The sequence below is a fragment of the Perissodus microlepis genome, chromosome 7 (genome assembly GCF_051167445.1).
Source record: "Perissodus microlepis isolate ML-2025 ecotype Zambia chromosome 7, ASM5116744v1, whole genome shotgun sequence".
Taxonomy (NCBI): Eukaryota; Metazoa; Chordata; class Actinopteri; order Cichliformes; family Cichlidae; genus Perissodus; species Perissodus microlepis.
In genome coordinates, this window is record NC_140467.1 from 46562477 (window position 1) to 46572834 (window position 10358).

General features: G+C 39.9%; 1 protein-coding gene across 3 annotated transcripts in view; it reads right to left on the reverse strand.

Annotated features, from left to right (window-relative positions):
• Positions 1 to 8295, reverse strand: part of ccbe1 (collagen and calcium binding EGF domains 1) — a 36528-nt gene extending 28233 nt beyond the window's left edge. For 2 of the 3 annotated variants that reach the window (XM_084935452.1, XM_084935450.1), the window contains exons 1-2: positions 7807 to 8035; positions 7625 to 7705 (exon numbers count right to left, since the gene is read on the reverse strand). In XM_084935452.1, the coding sequence (XP_084791578.1) occupies positions 7625 to 7705; positions 7807 to 7910 (185 nt within the window). In that variant the 5' untranslated portion in view covers positions 7911 to 8035. Of the gene's footprint in view, positions 1 to 7624; positions 7706 to 7806; positions 8036 to 8071 lie in introns of those variants that run through there. The other variant, XM_084935451.1, reaches the window with a different exon arrangement.
• Between the last annotated feature and the right edge of the window lie 2063 nt (positions 8296 to 10358).

The window sequence follows — 10358 nt, forward strand, 5'->3', positions numbered from 1 at the left end:
CTCCAGTTTCTGGAATTTATCTTCCAAAATCTTTTTACTTGGACTTCTCTTTAGTTTCTGGTATCCATAAACGAGTAGGAAGACTTGATTAGTCCCACATAGTATATGATGGATGGGTTTGTAGGTAATAGAGAGACAACCCAAAACTAGGTGTAATGATTCTCAGCTAGCCTACTTTTTTTCTGTCTTATTCATCAGTTTTCCATCGCCGGATGTTCATTCCTTAGTCTCAGAATAATCACTGTGCAATTAATGCCTCATTATATTGTATCAATGTGTTGATAGAAGACCGGTATGCAAAGACATTCAAATGGAAAATTGAAGTAAAGACATATATCCGAAGGGCTCTACCCAATCAAATAGTTTACAATAGTGAATGTTTGCCTGCGGCTCAGTTGACTTTCATTTAGTAATATCCTAACACGGGGGCTTTTCTGAGTCACATTTTTTTTCCATCATGGAAATTTCCTGAATGACACTACACATATGTTGTCTATAAATCTAGGTTCATTCTGTTTTTCAGTCCAAAACATTTACAACATCATAAGAACCATCGTAGCCCAGAAGAACAAAACATCATTTTACTAGGGTCTGCTAAACTGTGCTGCAATATATCCTTCATGGATCATTGGAGGGACAACAGTATGGCAACAATGCCCTGCAAAATGTATTTCTTGTGTTGAAAGCTATTTGAATTGGGAGATGGAACAGAAGTCCAAGTGAGAGGATTATTCCAAGGTGCAGAATAGATTTAAATATGATGTGAAAAACAGATTTAAAACCAAAGGAAACAAGGGAGACTTAAGGTCTTTTGGCCAAGCTGAATAATCAGGCTGAAGTGATCACTTCACTGGAGCTGAGCAGCACCCCCAGCTGTGCCCGAATATGACTTGGAATTACAGCATAAATCAGGAACTGATTTATGGTGTAGTGAGTAGACAATGCTTCTCATTCCTGTTGGCACATTTGTACATTTCGTGATTCACTAAAATACAAGGAGTAATTGATACTTACAGGAAATGCAACCAAAAGAATCCAGAGAAGTTAACTGGAAATAAATGACTGGACATTTATAGGACACAAACAGCGCTGTTTGGATCAGCCAAGTGCATATGTCATGACTATGATGTCCCACTTGGGGGGGGAGGTTAGACTCAGTTTTATTGCTGTGTAAGCCAGAGTTTCCCCTGACTTCCAAAGTTAACGACTACAAAAAGGAAGAAAAGGTAGAGGGAACACAAACTGCTAAGTACCACCAGAATTGTTTGGAAAAATAACAAAGCAACAATTACACATGCCCCACATCAATTATATGTAACTGTTACAGCTGTATAGTGGAAATAAAATCGCACTGCCTGTGTTCTGCTTCTTCTCCAGAGAAGCATTTCCTTTGCAGGCAAGGCAAGGTTGACATCATATAGACAATAAATCAAGCCAATGTTATAACTGTTTCTTGTACCTTCTTGTCACCCTAAGAAAAGTTATAAACAAAGATTATTAATGTGTCTCAATCCTATGATGTTTTACATACTGGACCTGGCTCTCTTCTTGGATTGTCAGAGAACTCATACTTCAGTATGGAAAAACATCTACAACCTGAATAAACGTATGAATACACGGTACAAAAACAATCAAACAACCTGCCTTTGTAGTTTGTGAATTGGCCTAAAATAGTGCAAGCTCAAAAGTTATACTCACTAAGAGCTTCTGTAAAGTATACATCTACTGGGCACTTATTAAGTATGTGTTGCCGGTACTTGCCTTCAGAACTGCTTTAATTCTTCATCGTCCATATTCAATAAGTTTTGAAAATATCCCTCAGAAATATTGATCCAGCCTCATAGTTGCTGCACATCCATGATGCAACTCTCCCGTTTTGCAACATTCCAAAGCTGCTCTGTTAAACTGAGATCTGGTGACTGTGTAGGGCATTTGAGTACAGTAAACTCAGTGCCATGTTCAAGAAACCAGTTTGAGATGATCTGCACTTTGTGACATAGTGTGTTATCCTGTTGGCAAGCAGCCATCAGAAGATTGTTATGCTGTGGTCATAAAGCGATGGACATGGTCATCAGGAAATTATCAAGTATGTTGTGGTCTTTAAATGATGCTCAAGAAAATATCCCCGGCACTATAACAACACAACTAGGTTCCTGAACAGGTGACACGAGGTAGGATTGATCCATCCATTCATGTTGTTTATACCAAATTCTGGTCTTACCATCTGAATGTTGCTGCAGAAATTGTTGTTGAATTCTGGAGAGGCTGTGTGAACTGTGACCTCAGTTTTCTGAGAGAAGACATACACCGATGGGAGTGTGGTCTTCTGCTGCTGCTTCAGAGATGCTTTTCTGCATATCTGTGTTGTAACATGATTATTGGAGGTATTGTTGCGTTCCTGTTAGCTTGAAGCAGTCTGGCTATTCTCCTTTGACCTCTGGCATCATTAAGGTATTTTGCACAGATCTGCTGCTCCTTGGATAATTTCAGACCATTCTCTGTAAACTCTAGAGAAAACAGTACGTTGTCTTAACTGTGACTACAGGTCTAAATGCACTGAGTTGCTTCCATGTGATTGGCTGATTAGATATATGCATTAACAAGCAGTTGAGCAGATGCACACAATAACGTGACCATCGAGTGTATTTTTCCAATGACTATGTCTCACAAGACATTATTTTCAACTGCTCAGCAAGAACTGGAAGGCCTTCAAGTTTGTAACACTGATTCAAATAAAGCACTTTGCTTGATTATACTCCATGCAGTGTTCCAATAAATCAGAAATCAAGCTCAGCTCAAGCTAAGCCACAAAAAGAAAAATGACGTAATTTAGGAGAATTGATGTTTGAGCGTCAACAACTGTGGTTTCATAAAAAATACAGTATAACAGAAAACAGCACTGCTAAAAGAAACAAAAAACTTTGTCAACATAAACCCTGCTACTGGCAACAATTATGACATAAATTCTGGGTGTTACAATGTAACAACACAACAGCCTGAAGATGCTGCCAAACAAACACAAAGCTCAATGTATCATGTCAATCAAACCCTTGTCTGTTATTTTGTAAAGCTTTTATGTTGCAATCCTATGTATTTTTTATTCAAATGCAACTCTACACAGCTTTTCCTGCTTTAGCTCTAGTATGAGCCAAGCATATCAAACGCTATGACTGGAAATGCAGAATCCTAATTCAGTACAACCCATAATATTGAAATGTTAATGTGAAACAACTCAAACAGAAAGTGAGAGAAGATCAGACCAGAAGCGAAACTGAGAGATATATGTGCAGAGACAAATGAGCCCTGGTACCAATTCTCCTCTGGTCCTGTTTTCTCAGTATGATCAGTGGTGCATCAGTGTTGTGCGTACAGTGCCACTGCATGAGGAAAAATAGGTCTATTTTTCTTTCTGGTAAAAAATTCACTGTAAAATGCAAATTAAAGTAATACAATAGCTTCAAAAAATATATTGTGATGACTGCCCTGAAAAAAATCTTCATTGAAAGCATATCACGTTGACTAAAAGCTAGTCATACACACTACTTCTTTGTAACTTCTGCAACACCTCTGCTCACAGCCTTGTGGACTGTAAATTTCTGTGGTACTGATGCCCATCTAGCAACACCTTTTACATAAACAGCTCTTTCGACAGTGTTTAGCAAACCAACAAAATGTTCCGAGATGTGCAGACACACTGATACTCTACAGAGTGCGTAATGAATGCCATAAGCCTTTATTTTCCTTTGGCAGCTGAATCCTGCCAACTTAAATGGTGCTTGGTTCCCTTTGAAGAATGTCTCATTCATGCCAAGGCATAATAGCACTGTGCGACTGTATTTTGAGAAAAATGCAGCATGCAGATTCATGCTATCAAATGCCAATCACTCTAGTCTTTTTTCCTAATAATAATAACTTTCTAGCATTATATTATAGCATTTTTTAAAAGACGCAGTGACAAAGTGCTCCACAGTTTGAATAAAAACACACATTAAAGATAAGCATACATATTCCAGCTACAGTCTCACATTCATTTAACATAAATACTTCCATCCATATTCCTTAGGTGTATACCATGTTTAAAGTAATGGGAGAAAGTGTAAGGATAGGATAACCTATACAAATTAGTTTTCAGCAGTCATTTCAAACACACGACTGATTTAGCCGACCTGATAGGCTGAGGAAGGCTGTTCCAAAGTTCAGGAGCTGCAACCTGAAAAGCATGATCACCTCTGGTTTTAAAATAAGAGTGTGGAACAGTTAAGAGACTGATCAGGCGATTGGAGAGGCCAATTACTGGAATAAGGTCTCAGTAGTGCTCATATACACACAGGGGCCAAGCCATGTAGGGCTTTATATGTTATTAATACTTTTTTTAAAAAAAATTTAATTCTGAATTTCACTGAAAACCAGTGAAGGGCAGCAAGAAAAGCGGTGATGTGTGAGTGCCAGTTTGTTTTCATAAGCACCCGAGCTTGCTGCATTCTCAACCAGCTAAAGATGGGCTTAGAAGGAATGGCAGATCTCCTTAGAGAAGCTGTCAGGGCCAAACCTGACAACCTCAGCTGACAGTGATTCACAGAGGTAGGAGCATCTGTTGAGGCTGTTGGGTTTAACAGAAATGTACAGCTGTGCATCATCAGCATAGAAATAGCTAGATATGTTTCTGAAGCTGTTAAGCAGATGATCTAGGGGTAACACATATAACCCTAATATTATGAGCAGTGATGACAGCAGTTACAGTTTCAGTTATTAATATGAACTCTGAAGTGTCTGTGTAAGTATGATAAAAACCGTTTGAGAGTAGTGCCAGAGATGCCAACCCAGCTTTGTAATGTTATTGGGAGTGGGATGATCAGTGGTGTCAAAAACTGACACCACCTTTATCCAAGTGCATCAGAATATCATTAGCAACTTCCAGTAAAGCGTTTTCAGTAGTGTGGTTTTGATTGGAATTTGTCAACGATACCATTTCCTTTAACCAGCTGAAGGTGCTGATGAGCGACAGTATTCTCAAGCCTTCTAGAAACAATTAGCAGTTAATAAATGGGCCTGTAAAATGTTATCTAAAACACTGGGATCTAGGGAGGTTTCTTTAAGCAGAGGGAATATGCTGAGTGTTTTAAACTAATCTGGTGTGCAGCGAGATGAAAGGGTCTGATTTATAATAAAGAGAAGGCAGCGGTAAATGACAGGCAGAACCATCCATCCATTTCCTTCCGCTTATCGAATTCAAGGTCAGAAGGGGCTGGAGCATATCCCAGCTGACAAGAGGCAGGGTACGCTCTGGACAGGTCATCAATCTGTCACAGGGCTAACACACAAAGACAGACAACCAGTCACGCCTCCAGTCAATTTAGATTGAACAATTAACCTAACCCTATGCATGTCTTTGAGAGGAACCTTGAGTAGCCAGAGGAACCCACACAGACCTGTGTCAAACATGCAGACTCCACAAAGAAAGACCCAAGGCTAAATTCAAACCCAGGACCTTCTTGCTTGCTAACGACCACACCACCATGCTACTGCAGATTGGACTTCTTGAATAAATTTGTAAATGATAACGTCAGCTGGGCAGGACGAATTGTACATGTGTGAGAATATATCAGTGAGCTGTCGTGGAAATCAGATTAAACTTGGGCAACGGGACAGGTTGAAAGAATCCAGACTTGAGCTAAAACCCGATGCCCCTAATCTTGCCAGCTAAGAAAACTTATAAATTCTTCACAGTCATCAGAAGACATGACAGGGAAAGCAGACTGAGCAGGATTAAGGAGTCTGTTAATGATGTTAAACAAGAACCTTGGACAGTGCAACTCATCTTATTCAGCAAATAAGATGCGAGTGGTTAGTAATTCCTTCGTGTGGATGTACTGAACATGAGATTGTGTTTATACATCCCCATTCAGCTATTCTATCCTCTTTCCTATGATGACTACAATTAACTTTGCTATCTGACCATTTTTGGCTGACAGACAGTTATCAGCTCACACTGTGCATGCGACCTGAAATGCACCCAGGACGCATTATCTTGGCTCTTAGCTAAAACAACTTTTCTTCTTTAAGTAAACATTGTGGGAAACAACTGTGGCTGCAGCCAATAACCGTAAACCAACATCGTTATGTTAAGAGTGTGTTTGAGATTTGGAGATCAAACAGGATGTTACTGTGTGCTTGAACCGCGGCCAGCAGTTTGTCAAGTGATGCAAAAATGGACCTCTCTAAAGTCTGTGAAATGTGGAGGAGACATCCAAAAGGCTGCCATTTCTTTACTTCTCAATGTTCTTTCCCAAAAGCACATACAGCGATAGAGGCTTCTATAAATCAAGCTCACTGACAAAATGTTTGAAATTACTTCCCTAAATAGGTCGTATGATTTTGCTTCCAAAGCTGCAGCACACCCACATTGTGAGCTCGAATCAAAACATAGAGCATTACCAAGCAAAGTGGTGTTTGAGCATTTAGTATCTGTCCAAGCCAAAATTAAATAAATTCTCAAGCACATATCTTAAAGGAACACCCTAAGGAGGTTTGTGTGGGTGGCGGTGCAGTAGCACGTCTGTAGTTGCCGCTAATTAAATGATTCAGCTTTGTGAAAAACTTACTCACACCCATGATGAACACTAACGGCATTTATTACACTCGGCTGCTTATATGAAATCTGCCCTGTCTCTTACACATTTTTATTATGACCATCTCTTTAAAGTATGTAGTGACGAGTATTTTTTTTATTATGCCTTTGAGGCACCCTTCGCAGTGAAGACAGATTAACTTAATCCATAGCCTCTGACAGAAGTTTTGCTGCAGGGCATAGCTGTGTCCACTATGTCTGTGAACTGTCATAATTAGAGGCAGTCTCTGAGCACAGACAAGGCCAGTCTAAAGGCTTGTGTATGCCTATGATCCCTTTAATTCAGTGGTCCCCAACCTTTTTTGCGCCACGGACCGGTTTATGCCCGACAATATTTTCACGGACCGGCCTTTAAGGTGTCGCGGATAAATACAACAAAATAAAACTAGTACCGGTACCGAAAAAAAGAAAATTTATTCATAACACACGTGAAAAGACCCAGGAAAACCGAGTAAACGATAAAAACGATAACAAAATAACGCTGAAAACCGATAAAAACCCTGAAAACTATACATTTCACATTTGAGCCTCAACTCTCGCGGCCCGGTACCAAACGACTCACGGACCGGTACCGGTCCGAGGCCCGGGGGTTGGGGACCGCTGCTTTAATTCACAAAGGATGATAAGGTGGAGAATCCACATCTGTCACAGGAAAACTCTTCAGAGCATAAATACATGCCTACAAGCGCAGATATGATAATTTTTATAAACAGTAGATGAAATGAAGAAGACGTTTAATTATTATTAGCCCCAGGCAGTGACAGCTTACGCAGTCTTCATTTACACATACCATTCAGTGCTTCATAAAAAGAGAACTGCACCCACTGTCTACCAAATCAAAACTTTTTTATATTTCACATTAACAAATCCAAATCTGACATCATGCTGAGCTACGTGCATTGGCACAGATTATAATTATAACCCTTTCACTCAAACATTCCCACAATCACAACTGCATAGAAGTATAAATCACTCCGCTGACAGTATCTGCTGTACCTGTAACACGTCGTAACCTCTCCCGTTGACTTCACGCAGGGGTACTTTGTGGTAGAAATATTATTTTCCGAGCATTTCTCACTGCGGATGAAACATTTCGAAAGCAAAGTCATAATTTCATTGCACATAAACTGCAAGGACCGTTCGAGTCATTTTGGGTTCACATACACACGCAATTTTACCCGTCAGTGGCATCTTCTTCTTGGTAGGACCAAAGCAAACCTCCTGAGAAGCACATGCAGGTGACGGTGAGCAGAAGAAGACTCCCGTTGTGTTTTAGCAGCATCTCCTCGGTCCGGTCACCTGGCGTCTGTTGACAGTCCGCACTTTCAGGGGTAATCTCCTCACTGCCGCAACTTCACACACACACACGCCACACAGACACACAGACACACACACGCCAACACACAAACACACAGTGGAGCTCAGAGAAACCCTCCCACTCACCCAGCGCTTGTCGGTGTGTAACCGCTGCTCATTCTTGATGTGCCACTGCAGGACCTGAACTCACTTTAACTTCCGCTGCTTCTATAATTAAAGAAGTTACGTTTTAAGACTAATTTAAAGTCTTTTAATTCTCCAAAATGTGTTTCAATTAAAGTAGAAGTAGTTTGCGAACCGAGGTAAACCTCTGGTAAATAGTGTCTCCTCGGTTAAATGTTGAACATTGACTGGCAAAACCCTAAACTCATTCAACACTTTAGAGCGCGCAGGCAAATGCACGTGCGCAAACACGCGCTCCGGAGCTACTGAGCGTTTTGAGCTTTGCTGCCACCACGCGGCTGTAAATAAAATAACACCTAATTAGTGTTCATCAGTTCAGTCACTTTAGGTAGGTGCACCTAATGTAGTATGTCTCTGTTTTAGCACATCGCTACTCTCACATTCCTAATGTTATAAAGTTTTAACTGTAAACCTTCGTGATATTGTTTTTCTTTTAACTTTTAACTTTTATTTCACCCCATTTTGCCTTCAGACTTGTCTTAATTACTTGAGAATCTAGAAATTGTAATCCATGTTGAAATGATAGCATCATACAGTTGCAGCAGATGTTTTTAGTGAATATTCAATTACATTTTATTTATATAGCACCAAATCACAACAACAATCACCTCAAGGTGCTTCATTATTGTAAGGTAGAGACCTTAAAATAATACAGAGAAAACCTCGACTGTTGAACGACCCTTTTTGAGGAAAGAATTGGCAACACTGTGAAGGAAAAACTCCCTTTTAGCAGGAAGAAACCCAGGGCAGCCCCATTATGCCTGTCCTGAGCAACCTCCTAGTGTGCCTAAAAGGTGGTCCAACTGTAAATAATGTCCTGTCTATCAGAAGATGAGCTTCAATATCTGAAGAAAAGTGCGTGTCCGTGATGCAAATTTCCCATTCCACCACATCTCAAAAATAGATGAGTTGGACCGAGACTATTGGCTGTCATGTTCAAGAAACCAGTTTGAGATGATTTGAGCGTTGTGACATGCCTTGTTATCCTGTTGGAAACAGCATTTTGTGAAAAATGCTGCAAAACAAACAAAGCTACACTAACTTTGTGTTTTTGAAATGTTGCATTAAAATCCTGGGTAGCTTTGTCCTGGATAAACAGGTTAGCTTACAGTACTGTGGTGAATTCACAGTAAAGCACTGTGTTGGACTGATAATACAGTGGCTGTGTTTAGGTTATAGGAAGTGTTGCAGAGATGAATCTCCATTTAAGCTGATGATGATTAGATTAATTAACTGAATTCCAACTTTATACCAACTGCATACTGTCAGGTATAAGACAGGATAAACAGTATACTGTCAGTGTAGAGGATGGACTTCAGCCAAGATAGCTGTGAAACTGTATACATCTTGCTGAATTCAGTTGTGTAAATCCACAAAGAGCCGCAGGTCAGCTGATCATAGCCTGTACACTAAGAAAATCTATTGATGCTCATGTTAGAAATTATTGTGAGCTGTGATTCTTTTCCCTACGCTGAGCCGCTACACCGAATCCCACTGTAACCCCTGACTGTACTCATTTTATTGCTTAGGTGTGAAGGTAAAGTGACCATCTATAATGTAGGCAACAATGTAGATGGTGACTTATAACTGAAATCAGACAGCTATTTTTAAAAAATCCCCTTTCATCGCATGTATCATGCATAGGAATTTCAAGATTTGTATTTATTTATTTATTTTGGGGATCACGGTGGGCCCCATGGACCACAAATGCAAGCCCTGATTTTTTTGTCCCAGTCAAACGTAAAAACTATAAATATGAATTTCAGAAATGTTTTTATGTTGTTTATGCCAAATCCTGACCCCACCATCTGAATGTCACAGCAAAAATGAAAACTCACCAGGCCACGTAACATTTTTCCTGTCTTGAACTTCCCATTTTGGTGAGCCTGAGTGAACTGTAGCCTCAGTTTACTGTCTTTAATGACAGAAGTGGGAACCAGTGTGGTCTTCTGCTGCCATAACCCATCTGCTTCAAGCTTCAGTATGTTTTTTGTGGAGAGATGCTCTTCTGCAACTCTTGAGTTACTGATGCTTTCCTATCTATCCATGGTCTGGCCATGTGTACATGTCTAAATCTTTTGAGTTGATGCCATTGATTGGCTAATTAAATATTTACATTAACAGGCAGTTTAACAGATGTGTAACTAATATAGTGGCCACTGAGCGTATATAGGGTTGTATTATGCATTAAGTAGTCAAACAATCCCCACAATGGGGGGATAGGTTAATT